The 15,604-nt window shown below is 37.2% G+C and overlaps 1 protein-coding gene across 4 annotated transcripts in view; it reads left to right on the top strand.

Moving 5' to 3' along the window:
* Nucleotides 1–15,604, top strand: part of RABGAP1 (RAB GTPase activating protein 1) — a 215,354-nt gene that overhangs the window by 59,821 nt on the left and 139,929 nt on the right. For all 4 annotated transcript variants that reach the window (XM_069073725.1, XM_069073726.1, XM_069073727.1 and 1 more), the window contains exons 4-5: nt 2,099–2,303; nt 12,490–12,664. In XM_069073725.1, coding sequence (XP_068929826.1) covers nt 2,099–2,303; nt 12,490–12,664 — 380 coding nt within the window. The remainder of the gene's footprint in view (nt 1–2,098; nt 2,304–12,489; nt 12,665–15,604) is intronic.

The raw sequence follows: 15,604 nt of genomic DNA, 5'->3' as shown, positions 1-15,604 counted from the left end.
CAAAAGCACAGAAATTTTTTGTGATTAATAGAAGATAGGTCAGTGTGAATTGACTATACATGAAGGAAAATAATATACAGGGTATCCCAAAAGTCTTAATGTAGTTTTAGGCTTTAAGGTATAATAAAGCTGGAAGGGGAGGTAGGATCAAGTTTGTAAAGGGCTTTGAAAACCAAAAAGAGGAATCTGTATTTGACTCCAACAGTAGTAAGGAACCATTGGAGTTTATTAAGTTGAGCAGAGACTTTCTAAGACCTCTGCTTTAGCAAATTTACTTTGGCAGATGTGTGGAAGGATAGATTTGAGAGGGGAGAGCCATGAGATAGGGAAACTATTTTGGAGGATGCCACAGTAATCTCAATGAGAGGTGATTAGGGCTTGAAAAAGGATGTTATCTCTGTGAGTAGAGGAAAGGGGACAAATACAAGAGGCTGAGACTAGAGGAAGAATCATCAAGATTTGTCAGCTGTCTGGACATAGAATAAGGGAGAGAGAACTGAAAGGATCGTTAGAATTGAGAAGTTTGGAAGGATAGGTTTGATAGAAATGATAATTAGTTCTGTTTTAGACATGTTAGTGTTTGAGATGCCTGTGAGACATCCAGTTCAAAATATCTTGTAGACAGTTGGTGATGTGGGGCTGGAGTTCAAGAAGGAGGTTAGAGCCCAATATATAGATGTGTCAGTCATCAATCAATCAATCAACAACCATTTAGGAAGCACTTGCTCTATGCTAGGCACTCTACTATGCCTGGGGATACAAAGAAAACAATGAAACAATCCTGACTTACAAATACATTCGATTGAGGGAGACAGTGTGTTTGTGTGTGTGCGTGCATACATGTGTTTGCATGTGCATCCATACATATAGTATATGTTCTATATTGAATAGATCCAAAAATAAACACAGAGTAATTTCAGGAAGAGGGCACTGGCCATAGGGAGGCTCAGAAAAGTCATTATATAAAAAATGTTGCCTAAGCCAAATTTTGAAGGAAGTGAGGGATTCTGTGAAGTAGAAACCAGGAGAAAGAAGAGGGCATTCTAGGTCTGAGGGACAGCCAGTGCCAATGCACAGAGACTAATGATGGGATTCCGTGTGTGAGAAACAGAAAGAAGGCCAGCTTGGCTGCATCATAGAGGATGGGAAAAGGATTCATGTACATTTGTAACTGGAAATTTAAATTAGGACCAAGTCAATAAAGGCTTTAAACGCCAAGGGTCCTTTGAACAGAGATGTTAATTAATCCCATAGTAGCTAATGTGGTCACCAAAAGAAAGTATATAGAAAAGAGAAGAGACCCCAAGAGAGAGCCTCAGCAGTGAGTAGACATGACATGGTTGATGAGTCTGCAAAGGACACTGAGGTGGGATGGTCAGACGTGTAGGGGGAAATCTAAGAGAGCACTTAGGGAATAGAATAGGGAAAGTATCCAGGAAGAGAAGATGGTAAATAGTGTGAAAAATACTATGGAAAGGTCCAAAAAGATGAGAACTGATAAAAAAAAAAAAGAGCATCAGATTTGGTATACTATGAAGTACTGGTAACTGGGAAGAGATCCGTTTCATTTGAGTGAGGTCCCAGGCCTTTTTACAAAGGTATGAGAAGTGAGTGAAGAGAAAGTGGGAAGCAAGAAGAGGAGGCAGCATTTTCTAACAGATTAGTAGTAAAAGGGGGGAAAGATAAAGGTCCTTGTGTAAGATTTCTGAGGGAGAGATAATATTTAGATAAGATGAGATCTTGACCTCATGGAGCTTACCATTTAATAATGAATTAATCTGAATAAAAACTATGAAATAAAAACAAGAAGACAATTTTATGAATTTTAACTGTACCTCAGGCCTTGCCTCAGATTTTAGAATCAAAGTGCAAGAGATAAGCAATTCCTAAAATAAGTCGATGTTAAAAATTAGTATCTCATGCCAAGTGGTGTGTTGGCTTCCATTGGTCTTAACTTTCTGAGATTGCATCACATGTGCTTCTTAACACTTAACAGTTTTAGAACCTAAATTTTGCCTATAGATTTTTTTGCACAGAATATATTCTGACCAACAAAATGTGAAAATTGACCAGAGATTTGTTTCCTTCTTTTGTTCAGATTCTGAAGAGTCCAGTCCTTTTACACCAGTGGCTGATGAGGACAGTGTGGTCTTCAGCAAACTTACATATTTGGGCTGTGCCTCAGTGAATGCTCCGAGAAGTGAAGTAGAGGCCCTAAGGATGATGTCTATCTTACGAGGCCAGTGCCAGATCTCTCTCAATGTGACACTTTCTGTGCCAAATGTGTCTGAAGGAACTGTAAGGTATAATATTTTTCCTAATCTTATTTTCCCCTATCCAACATAAATTTTCTTCTTTTTGTTATACTAATATTTCATGCCTTTACTCAAGTTCAAATTAAAATGCCAGGCTGCTCCTTCTTTTCTGTTTAAAGAATGAGAGCAAGGTCCACACTTAAAGTCAGGAGACCTGGTTTTGAGTTTTGATTCTGACGTTAACTGTGTAACCATAGCCCAATCATGGAAATGCTTAAAAACTCATTTCTTCTTTGTAAAATGGGGAGAACAAGATATAGATATAGATATATAATTCTTCACATGACCATGCTAAAGAAAGATGTCATACAAACTTCACAGTGCTATGTAAATGTGAATCATTGTTATAATACTGTATCTTTATTTTACACTACGATGCCTCAGGACACAGCTCAAGTCTCATATTAAAGGCTTCCCTTAAGATACACATTGGTGTTTCCCTTCTCTCCTTTTGTAGTTATTAAATATCCTATATAATTAATTAGTTTCTTATATCTCCCTCTTCAAATTTATCATAACGTTTTGCCTAAATATCTCTTTTACATTTATCTCACTCTCCTTTGTATCATAATTTTTTGTTTTGGTCTTTTCCCCATTAAATTTCAAGCAACTTAAGAGCAGGACTTATGTTTGGTTTTTTTTAGTACCCCTGCCTATTAGTACATTATGTCCATGATAGGTGCTTTATAAGTGTTTGGTTGGTTTGTTAAAAATTCACATTTATATAGTGCTTTAATATTTATAAAGAATCTTATTTATAAGTACCCTGTAAGGTTATGTTAATATTAGACCTCCAGAGGTCTGTCCTGTCTAATTTTTCTCAAATTCTGTTCCTCTCCTTAACTTCTTTCTTGTTTATTTTGTGGTTAGATCTAAGTATCAGGGGGGTAAGTTGAGGTTCCCCACTATTATGGTTTTAATGGCTATTTCCTCTTAAAATTCATTTTACTTTTCCTTCAGGAACTTGGATGCTATTCCATTTAGTGCATATATGTTTAGTATCGGTATTAATTCATTGTCTGTGGTATCTTTTAGCAAAATATAATATCCCTAATTTTCTCTGTCACTTTTTCTTTGTCTGAGGTCATGATTACTGTGTTTGCCTTTTTTATTTCACATGAAGTATAATAGATTCTGCTCCAGCCCATTATTTTAACTGTGTGTATATCTTTCTGTTTCAGGTATGTTTCTTGTAAACAGTATATTGTTGAATTCTGGGTTCTAATCCATTCTACTATCCTCTTCCATTTTATGGGTGATTTCCTCCATTCACATTAATAGTAATAATTGCTGTTTATTTCCTTCCATACTATTTTATTCTTATCCTTTGCTTTTTAATTCAGTCCCTTCCTCAAGAGGCCATTTTGCAAAAAAAGACTAAATATATTTCCCTCCATCCTATCTTGCCCCCCACTTATTTTCTCCTTTGTCCCTGTCCCTTTTCAAAAGTGTTTTCTTCTGGCTACCCCCTCTTCCAGTCTGGCTTCCCTTCTATCATCCCCTCTTCTTATCCCCTTCCACCCTACTTTCCTGTAGGGTAAGATACCCAATTAAGTGTGTATGTTATTCCTTCCTTAAGCCAAATTCAATGAGAGTAAGGTTGGCTCATTCCCTTTCACCTCCCTGCTCATCCCCTCTATTGTAATAGCTTTCTCTTGCCTCCTTTATGTGAGATAATTTACCATATTCTATCTTTCCCTTTCTCCTTCCAATATATTCCTCTCTCACCTCTTAATTTTATTTTTTAGATATTACCTCTTCATATTCAGTTCACCCAGTGCCTTCTGTCTATGTATACAACTACACGTGTATATACAGTACACCCACCTATACATACATATATATGTGTATATATACATAGACACACATACATACATACATATATATATATATGTGTATATATATATATTCCCTTCAACTATCCTAATACTGAGGAAAGTCTCATGAGTTACAAATATCTTCTTTCCATGTAGTAATGTAAACAGTTCAACTTTAATAAGTTCCTTATGATTTCTCTTTCCTGTTTACCTTCTCATGCTTCTCTTGCTTCTTGTATTTGAAAGTCAAATTTTCTGTTCAGCTCTGGTCTTTTCAACAAGAATGCTTGAAAGTCCTCTATTTCATTGAATGTCCATGTTTTCCCCTGAAACATTATACTCAGTTTTGCTGGGTAGCTGATTCTTGGTTACAATCCTAAGTCCTTTGACCTCTGGAATATTCTATTCCAAGCCCTTTAATCCCTTAATGGTAGAAGCTGCTAGATCTTGTGTTATACTGATTGTGTTTACACAGTACTCAAATAATTTCTTCCTGAGAGCTTGTAATATTTTCTCCTTGACCTGGGAATTCTGGAATTTTCTATAATATTCCTAGGAGTTTTCTTTTGGGGATCTTTTTCAAGAAGTGAATGATGAATTCTTTTAATTTCTATTTTACCCTCTGGTTTAGACTATCAGGGCAGTTTTCCTTGATAATTTCTTGAAAGAAGATGTCTAGACACTTTTTTTGATGATGTCTTTTAGGTAGTCCAGTAATTTTTAAATTATTTCTCTTGGATCTATTTTCCAAGTCAGTAGATTTTCCAATGAGATCACATTGCCTTCTATTTTTTCATTCTTTTGGATCTGTTTTATGATATCTTGATTTCTCACAGTTGTTAGCTTCTATTTGCTCCAATCTAATTTTGAAGGAATTATTTTCTTCAGTGAGCTTTTCAAATTCCATTTCCATCTGGGCAATTCTGCTTTTTAAGGTATTTTTCTCTTCGTTGACTTTTTGGACCTCTTTTGTCATTTGAGTTAGTCTATTTTTTAAGGTGTTATTTTCTTCATTATTTTGGGGGGGTTCTCCTTCAGCAAGCTGTTGATTCATTTTTCATGATTTTTTTTTTTTGCATCACTCTCATTTCTCTTCCCAATTTTTTCTCTACTTCTCTTACTTGATTTTTACAATCCTTCTTGAGCTCCTCCATGGCCTGCAGTCAATTCATATTTTTCTTAGAGGCTTGTGATGCAGGAGTTTTGACTTTGTTTTTTTCTTCTGGTTCCGTGGTTTCATTTTCTTTGTTGCCAAAGAATGGTTCTGTAGTCTGATTTCTCTTCCTCTGTTTGCTCATCTTTCCAGTCAGTTACTTGACTTTTAAAGTCTTTGCCATGGTAGAACTCTGCTTCCATGGTGGAGAGTGCTGTGTCCCAAATTTCTGGGGTTTTGCACAGCTGTTGTCAGAGCTTTTTTTAGGCACCTTCCTTAAAACTGTGGAGAGGATTCCCTCTCCACAACTAGCATAATCTCTGCCACACCAGCATTCCTCCTCACCCCAAGACCACCATCCAAGACAACAACCAAGATCCAAGGAGGGCAAAGCAAGATAATCCTGGCTCAGTGCCAGCAAAGAGATCCCTGCAGTTGCCCTCTGGACAGCTGCTTGGTCCTCCCACTATAGCAGCCACCCCACTGCCGCTGCCACTGCCACCTCCACCGCCCTGGGAGCAGGGCTCAGACTACATTCTTCTCTCACCCAGGTCCAGCTGACTTTCCTCACTAACCTTTTACTTTCTCTTTGGTGTTTATGGGCTGAGAAGTCTGGAAACCACCACAGCTGTCAGAGATTCAGTCCCTTGAGGTCTGGTCCAGTGGCTCTGTGCTGCTGGTCTGTGCCAGCACGGCCTGTGCATGACTATGCTGTGCTCCCAATCCAGTGGGATAGACCATTCCTTTTAGCTTGCATGGCTGACTTCTTCTGGAAGTGTATTTCACCCTGTCATTTTGTGGGGTTCTGTGGCTCTAAAATTTGTTTAGAGTCTTTTTTTTTATAGGTATTGGAGGTAATTAGGGTGCAAGCTTAATAAGTAAGTTGCTGCTTTTACTCTACCATCTTGGCTCAACCCCTCTTATTTGATGTTTAAAATCTTTTTTACTCCTGCTCTTTTTAAAAATCTCTTTCAGTCTTTTAGGAGTTCTTGTTGGACTTGTATCCAACCTGCATTTTTATTTTGAGGCATTGTTTATAAGTGTTTTTGAGTGATTGTCTTCTTCTGTCTTCTGTCTTGAGCTTCCCTGTCACCGTAGTAGCTTTTTATGGTTAGTTCCTTTTCAGTTTACTGATTTTTCCAACCTTACTTACTGACTTTGGACTTTATATCAGTGTGGGGCTCTGCTCAATTCTGGTCTGACCATCTGTCTTATATATCCTTTAACTTCTTTCATAATTTAGTCTGTAGACCTGTAAGTTTTTGGTGCTTCCATGATGATGTGATCCAGAAAGAGATCTATTTACAGCCCTTCTGGTCTGCACTTTGCAAATTCCTGAATATTTTGGGTCTTTTGGCTTGTGTATTTTTGAGTTTTCATAGATTGCTTCTGCACTCAGTTACAGTTAGCCCACTGATAGATTCTTTAGATTCAGAGTGATCAAACTTGGTTTAGGTCTCCTGCCCTGGTTTATTTTGCTTCAAGCTTATGTGTGAGACTAAAAGTTATAACTATTCTTCTTTCCCTGTCCCTTCCCCTCCACGCCCCCAAACTTGCTCTCAGCTATATTTCCAGAATTTGTTCCTTAGTCTACATAGGGCCCTTTCTCCCTCCTGACCACAGCTGTTCTTTCTCTCCTGAAACTGTAACCCAGGATTGTATAATGGGCAACAAAGTTACCAGGTGGCACCTCTTCCTGATCTTGATCCTAGTACTAGTAGAGAGGTCCACTAGTATCTCTTTCTATCTCAGTAGAATCCTTGGCATCCAGCTGCTCCTGACCAGCCTCCACCAGTGTCCTCTGAAACAGAAAATGTGACTCACTCTAACTTTTTCTTGGCTTTCCCATCAGAATTTGTTTTGCTGCACTTTTGAGGTCATTGTGGAAATTTTGAGAGAGTTGAGGCAAAATTGCTACCTCTAAATCTACCATCTTAACTCTGTCCCTGAACATAATTCCTAAGGCAGCACCATATTACCTACACTCCAACTATCTGCTTTGAATCTGTCAGTGATATTTTCAGAGAATTAGGTATTTTTGTAAAAAAAAAAAAATTAATGCATTGCTTTATGTGGTAATTATGAACACTGAACATAAATAAGGATTTTGACTTTACTATCTCTCACAGAATTCTAATTTGTTCACTGATTGTCAGTAAAACATTCTAGTTAGGGGCTTATTAATAGAGTCTTTTGTGCTTTTTAAATTGGAGCTTATACTTTTTCATATCGCTACAGAGAAGCATCAGGATATTGCTAACAAATAGGAGAACTTTAAAATATTAGATAGATTGCTACAGTTTTCAGAGAAGGTAGGAAGAAGAATGACTCAGAAACTGAAAGAAAAAGGGGATATAGTCATCCTAGAAGGAAGAGCTTATCTTAGATAGTAAGGAAGTCCAAGTTAAAGCAAACTATTATTGTAAAAGAACCTTATGTAATTCTGTTAGATTTGAATTAATAAAATTATGAGATTAAGAAGGTATGTTTTTCCTTTCGTAAAAGTGAATGGAAAAAATAAAACCATTAGCTATAATAGTAAATATAAATGGCCCAATAAAAGGACAGAATTGCAGAATGGCTCACAGATCAGAATTCAGCAGTATATTGTTTATAGGAAATTGTTAATCCAGCAAAGGGTTGATAGATTAGAAATGGAAAGGTGATCTAAAATTTGCAAGTGGGAGTGATATCAGTGGATACTGGTAGTATTTAATTCAACCCAGAAAGCATTAAAAGAGATAAACAAGGGTTTTATATTATGCCGTATTTTTATATTATATTATGTTATGCTATACAAATTGAGAGTGCATTATTTTCAAAATTATGTTTATCCAGTCATCCTGGAACAAAATGCATAAAAAAAAAACCTCACAAAAGTAGATTTTTCAAAAAAAAAAAAACATACTTTAAATCAATTGACAAGTACTTAAAGTGCACCTATTATGTGCCAGGCCTTCTACTATGAATTAGGGATCCAAACACAAAGGAAGGAAACAATTCCAACAAAAGCAATTATAAACATATAGAGAAAAAGTACACAATAGTTAAATCAAACATATGTTGAGAGGGAGAGCACTAGAATATTGTGGAGAATCCAGAAAGGCTTCATGAAGAATGTGGTGCTTAAGTTGTATCTTGAAAGAAAGATTCTGTGAGGTAGAGGTAAAGAAGGGATATGTGCCAAGCATATAAGACAGTCAGTATAAAGGGCACCGAAATGTGATATGGAGTGCTGTATGAGAAACAATTCAGCAACGAATGCAGTAAACATTTATTAAGTGCCTACTGTGTACCAGGCATTTTGGCTAGACTGTAGAGTGTAAGAGGAGGGGCAAAAATACAATGAAAGTTAAAAGATAGGTTGGAGCAAGTTTATGAAGAGCTTTAAAAGCTAAACAGGCATTTTATTTGATCCTAGAAGCAATACAGAGCCACTGAAGTTTACTGAGTAGGGGAATGACATAGATCAACCATTAAAGAAAAATTTGGCAGCAGTTTGAAGGATAAACAGAAGTGGGAAGAAACTTGAGGCAGGGAGACCAGTTGGGAGGTTGTTGCAATAATCTAGGTGAGAAGTGATGACCTAAACTCCTAAGATGGTAACAGAGTGCATGGAGAGAATGGATCAGATGTAACAGATGTTGTAGAGGTAGAAATGGCAAGATTTGACTACTGATTGCATATTTTGAGTGAGGGAGAATTATAATTTAAGGATAAAGCCAAGGTTATTAACCTGGAAAAATGGAATCTTTGTGCTTCAAAAAGAAGAGTTTTGAAGAGGGGTACATTTTTTGGGGAAAGATAATGAACTGGTTTGGATCTGTCAAATTTAAGATATCTCCAGGACATCCGTTTTTAAATGTCAATAAGTAATTGATGATGCTCATGAGATTGGTGCTAGGGGGAGTGACAGGCTGGATAGATAAGATCTCTGAGTCAGAGAAATAGAGAAAATAGCTGAACCTATAGAAGTTGATGAGATTAAAAGAGAGAATGTAAAGGGAAAAGAGAATAGAAGAAGCAAGCTCGGGACTGAGCTGAGGGGAGCACCTACAATTAGAGGGTGTGATGTGGATGGTGAGCCAGAAAAAAAGACTGAAGAGTGATCATGATGGCAGGCAGGAAGTGAACTGCTGAACTTCTGTTCAAAGCCTTTCTTGATCTCCCTAACTAAACTAGTGTCAAGAAATCCTGGAGAGGAGAAAGTATCTAGGAGATCATTGTTGATAGTGTTAAATGCAATAGATAGATAGGTCAGGAAATAATAAGACTTTTTAAAAGGTCATCACATTTGTCCCTTAAGAAATCATTGATAACATAAGAAAGAGCAGTTTCAATTGAGTGATGAGGTCAGAAGCTAGAATGCAGAAAGTTGAGGAGTTAGGGAGGGGAGAGAAGAGAAACTAAAAACAGTGAGTGTAGACAAGTTTTTCCATGAATTTGGCTGAGAAAGGCAAGTTGTAGGATGTTAGTTTGAGGGGATGGTAGGATCTATTGAAGATTTTTAAGGGTAGGGGAAGACTTAGACATGTTTGAAGGTAATAAGGATGGAACCTACTAGGGAATTACAGAATAAATAATGGTTTATATGTATGGTGTAATTTTTTATGCTATAAAAACAATACAAAGGGGCAGCCAGGTGGTGCGGTGAGTAAGAGTGCTGGCCCCAGCGTCAGGAGACCTGGGATCGGTTCCGGCCTCAGATACTTGGCACCCACACAAAAATAACTAGCCATGTAACCTTGAGCAAGTTACTTAACCCCGATTGCTTTAAAAAAAAAAACAATATGAAACATAAAAATATGAAAAGGCCTAATTGAAATGATGCAAAGCAAAATCAGTAGACCCAGAACTATATACACTTTGACTAAAACAACATAAGAGGAAAAAGAGAAAATGAACGCAAAACCAGAGACAGTATAACTACAGGCAGATATTGAAAGCATATGTATATTATTTGTTTTGGTTGATAGTTATGACATTTATAAGTTTTAAATTACATATATGTAAGCTATTATTTTTATTTGATAATAATTTACAATAAAGTCCTACCTTTATGCTTCATCAAAGCAAAGCGCTAGGATTCTTAACCTTTTTTTATGTCCTGGACTTCTTTGGCAGTGTGGTAAAGCCTCTAGTAACCTTCTCAGAGTAGAATTGATAAATGCAGTGTAGATGGGAAGGGAGTGAGGGAGATCAAGAAAGGCTTTGAACAGAAGGTGGTTCTTGAGTTGTATCCTAAAGGGAAGAGCAGGGGAGTCTCTGAGGCAGATGTCAGGAGGAAGTACTTTCCAGCCAGGGCAAAGGCTCAGAGATAGCAAATGGAGTGTTGGGGGAGAGGAACAGGGAGAAAGCCAATTTGATTTAATCACAAAATACAGGAGGCCAAGAAATGTCAAATGAATCTGGAAAGATAGGTTGGGACCAGGATGTATATGGCTTTAAAAGATAAACAAAGGAATTATATTTGATGCTAGAAGCAATAGGAAGCCACTGACGTTGATTCAGTAGGAGAGTTCACAGTTAGATATTCATTTAAAGAAAATTACTTTGGCAACAATGTGAAGGATGGATTGGAAGAATAAGGCACTTGAGTCAGGGAGACCAGTTAGGAGACTTTTGCAATAAGCTAAGTGAAAGATGATTAGTTGAACTAAGGCATAGTAGCTGTGTGAAAAGAAAAGGGTCAGATGTGAGAGAGGTTGTGAAGACAGAAATGACAAGATTTGGTCTCAGATTGCATATATGAGGTGAGGGAGAAGGAGAGAATAATACCAAGATTATAAATCCAAGACACTAAAAGGATGGAAGTGTCATTGACAGAAATAGTGAAGTGTGGAGCAGGAAAAGATTTATCAGTTAAGAGAATGAGTTCAGTTTTAGACATGCTGACTTTAAGATGTCCCTGGGACATCCAGTTTGAAATGTCCCGTTGTCAGATTTTGGTGTAGAATTGAAAGTTTCAGGCAAAGCCCAAGGACTAGAGATTTAAGAATCATCTCAACAGAGGTGTCAGTTACACCCATGGGAGCTGATGAGGTCACCAAGAGGTAATGTAAAGAAAGAAGAGAAGAGAACCTAGGACAGAACCTTGGGGAACAACTACAATTAGAGGGTGTGATATGAATGTCCATTCTGTTGCTGACTAACTGAATGTCATTTCTACTACCTCATATCCCCTTCTCTTTCCTCACACAAGCCACTCTGCCTCAAGTCTCTTGACACTCTATTTTCTCCACACAGCTTAAAAGGCAAAGTACCTTAAGCATTCTTCTGACAGTGCTATCTCTACTCATTAAATTCCAGTGACTCCCTGTTGCCTCTAATATTGAATATAAACTCTACAGTTTGACTCTTAAAACCCTTCAAAACCTGACCCCAACCTACATTTCCAGCCTCATTATATATTTTTCCCATTCTCACATGCTATGGGTCCAGCCAAACTGGCCTTCTCACTACTTCTCACACATAGCACTCCATCTCATTTTCTGTGATTTTGCACCTGCCTTCCAGGAATGCTATGAAGATAAAATGAGATGTTTGTGAAGCACTTAACAAACCTTAAAACTCTGTATAAATGCTAGCTACTACTACTACAATTACTACTATTATTTTTATTATTATTATCATTATTATTTCTTTTTGTTTCCCGAGCACCTAGCACAGTTTCCTGGCACAGAGTAGGCACTTAATACATATTTGTTCATGTATTGATTGAAGGCTCATCACATATGATTTATTACCAGAGGTGTATTTTTTTTAACATCACTGAACTCAAGAAATTATCTGTTCCTAGAGGAATAATGAGCAGTATGTGCAAGTAATAACCACTGAAATCACAATTTGTTTAGAATATTTAAAAAATAAGTTTCTGTAGTAATTTTTCAGTATAAATGACCTGTCCAGGAACATGTAGCTAGTAAGTACCATAAAAACATTCAAACCCAGGTCTCTTCATTTCAAGTCTAATACCCTTTCCCCTACATCACACTATGCTATCTCCCTATAAACAGTACCTTCAGGAGTCCACATATGGTTTTTATGTAGAAAGACTAAAAAATAAATATGGTAATAATACTCAACGTAGATCATAGATATTGATTGTTTGAAATATATCTTGAAATTCATACACATGTACCAAAATTATAGAATTTTAACATTCTGATCTTTTCCTCTTATTTTTTTTTATATCATAAAACAGACTTTTGGATCCTCAAACGAATACAGAGATTGCAAACTACCCCATCTATAAAATCCTCTTCTGTGTTAGAGGGCATGATGGAACTCCTGAAAGCGACTGCTTTGCTTTTACAGAAAGCCACTACAATGCCGAACTCTTCAGAATACACGTCTTCCGGTGTGAGATACAAGAAGCTGTAAGTCTCTAAGACAGCTGCCTCTGCAACTGAAGTCCTTTTCTCTGAGTGCAAGAATCTTAGATGACCTTCCAGAATTTCTAGAAATAATAAAATTCTCACTTATATTCAAAAGGACTGTGATTTGAGCTTGTGCTCACTGTTTACTGTCTGTTGAGACTAGAAAAAGATATAGTTAAGTCATAATTAACCAAACTCCAAGACACACACACAACACACACACACACACACACACACACACACCCCACTTTCTAATTACCTGACTTTTTTTTTTCCTTTCTAACTAGATTGTGTACACAGAGAAAAATTCAAGTACAAGAAAACAAGGTCATGTCAGAGTAATTTTTTTGAAACAACTACCCGGGTCCATCCTGGGTTTCTTACTGATTCGTCTCTGCCCAGATTGCTAGTCTTCACTTATGCAGAAGGAATAAGTTGGACAAAATGATTTCTCTAACACTTTCTGGTTCTAACAGACTGTGTCTGAGGGTCTTCTCTTCCTGTAACGTCCTGTGTTGTGTCACTGCACAATCTAAGGACCTTTCATGCTCCCGCATTTAATGTTGTATGTTCTAAAATGCAGTTCCCAGCTCTAACAGTATGTGATGATTCATCACTTTCCACAGTGTGGTGCAGTATGTAAAGAACCCTGGACTCTGAAGCCCTGGGTTCTAATGTGTCTGCTCTGCCACTTGGTGGCTAAGTCATTTATACTTAGTCATTCTGATTCTCAGTTTCCTCATTAATCAGTGAAGCATTTATTAAGTGATTAATATGTGCTAGGCACTAGAGATACAAAAGCCAGAAAAAATCAGCCAGTCCCTGCCCTCAAGAAACTCACAATTATTTTTAAAATATAAAGATACTTGTTTGTCTCATAAATTAGCTGGGGGAATCAAATGTGATTATGGAAAAACCCCATATATGTGCTAAATAATTATGTTTTGATTGGTTCAGCACTATCACCAGGTAATTTACCACCTACACAAGTTTAAGGTGGTTTTTTAATCCCCAGTAATTTATATTGAGAGAGGCAGCTTGACATAGCAGAGAGTGCTGACTTCAGATCTGAGTTCAAAGCCCAAGGCTTCTGCTTACTGCCTAGGTGATGAGCAAGTCACTTCACCTCTCAGTGCTCTGGGTAACTCTGTAAAGCTGTTAGTTGCAGAGAAGATGCTGATATACATTAGTGGATTCCTCCAAAAGTCCTGTGTCAATAAAATCAGGCTAATCCCTTCCCTCTACTGTGCAATGAGTAACTGGTATTCAGAATGATGACCTTTAGGGTCATCAGAGGAACATTTTGTGTACACAGATTTGGAATTGGGTGACCTTTAAAGGTCTAGGCCAAGCCCTTCTTTTTATAAATGAAGGTTAAATGACTTGCCCAAGACCAGTTAAACAGTAAGTAGCAGAGCTGATTTTTGAACCCAGGTCTTTTAACTCCCATCATCCTTCCCCTGCGGTACACTGCTGTGCTCAGTTCAGTCACAAACATTTATTAAGGACATACTGTTCCATGTACTGTGGCAGGCTGTAAGGATATAAAAGGCAGAGGACTTCATCTTTGCCCTCAACAAGTGTATGTGAATTGAATTCTACCAAAGCAGAAGAATGTCATGGCAGGATTTTGCAAGTTTCCCAGCAAGCCTTAAGAAAAAGATTTTTTACAATTTAGGTGTCTTGAAATACTTATGTACAACATAATTAAAAGTTTAGTTTTCCAACCCTGTAAAAGTACAATTAATGGAACATTCTGGCTAATTGAATTACTGTTTAAGTTGTTACAGATTCCTGCTTATGGCATTTCTTAACATTTCTAAAGCTAGTTAGTGTTGAACATTCCTATTGTATGTTTGTGTTCATGGGTAGAAATATTAAAACTTAAAGTTTCTCATACCTTGAGCTGAACAAAAGTTTTCCTAAACCAAGAAAATGTGTATGAAAGGATTTGGTTGGAATATTAGCAGTATGTAAGCCATTATATCGAATCTCAGTGGAGACAAGAGGTAGCATGTTATAGTAATAACAGTATTTAATATAAGTGATGACATTTACATATCAGTTGGAGTTTTGCTAAGCACTATCTTATACCTTCACAGTAATTCTCTGAGGTATTATCTCCATTTTATAAGTGAAGAAGCTAAGACTGAGTTAAGTTTAGTGACTTGCCCAAAGTCACGCAGCTAGTAAATGTCTGAGGAATGTCACACTCAGACCTTTCTTACTCCCAACTCTAGCACTCTATCCCCTATGCTCCCTGGTAATCTCAAATGACACAGTCTGCTTTGATTATGAATGCCAGTTTTGACATCTGGCTGATGCAGGTGTTCTGCTTTATGTTAATGTAAGAAATACATATAGAGGTAGGTAATAGAATGAGCAATGGAATGAAAGTTAGGTAATATGAGTTCTACTTAAGTCTCTCTGCCATTTACTAGCTGTATGATCTTCAGTAATTTAGATTCTCTGGGTTTCATTTTCCTCATCTCTAAAATGAGGGGGTCAAGCTAGACCAGGGTATTCCAGATTTTTTCACTAGTCAACTGCATTATTAGAAAATCATAGTATGGAGGTCCATGGCAACTATTGTGTCCTGGGACATTGAATTTGGAGTTTTAGAACCTCTCTGTAACTGAGTCGCAGAAGACCCTCAAGTGCTCTGCAAGGGAGTGAGATTGGAGACTCTCTAAAGAGCCTTCTAGCCCTAGTCCTTTGATTTAATGTTATAATTAATTATTTTCTACTTCTATTACAATTCCTAATTGATAAGAAGTCTGTTCACATGATACTCAGCTGCAGTCAGTTCCATAATTATCATAGCACTTGTTTGTTTGGTCCTAATAGCCTGTCAGTCTTTGTTTGCTACCTTAATTAGGTAAGTTTTTTTATTGTCAGGTTTTTCCCTAAGAATCTGTCAGATGACTCCCTGAGATCTAG

The sequence above is a fragment of the Petaurus breviceps genome, unplaced genomic scaffold (assembly GCF_028583685.1).
Source record: "Petaurus breviceps papuanus isolate PSGF00001 unplaced genomic scaffold, PetGlider_PUasm1.0 90879, whole genome shotgun sequence".
Classification (NCBI taxonomy): domain Eukaryota; kingdom Metazoa; phylum Chordata; class Mammalia; order Diprotodontia; family Petauridae; genus Petaurus; species Petaurus breviceps.
This window is presented reverse-complemented; position numbering and strand designations above follow the sequence as displayed.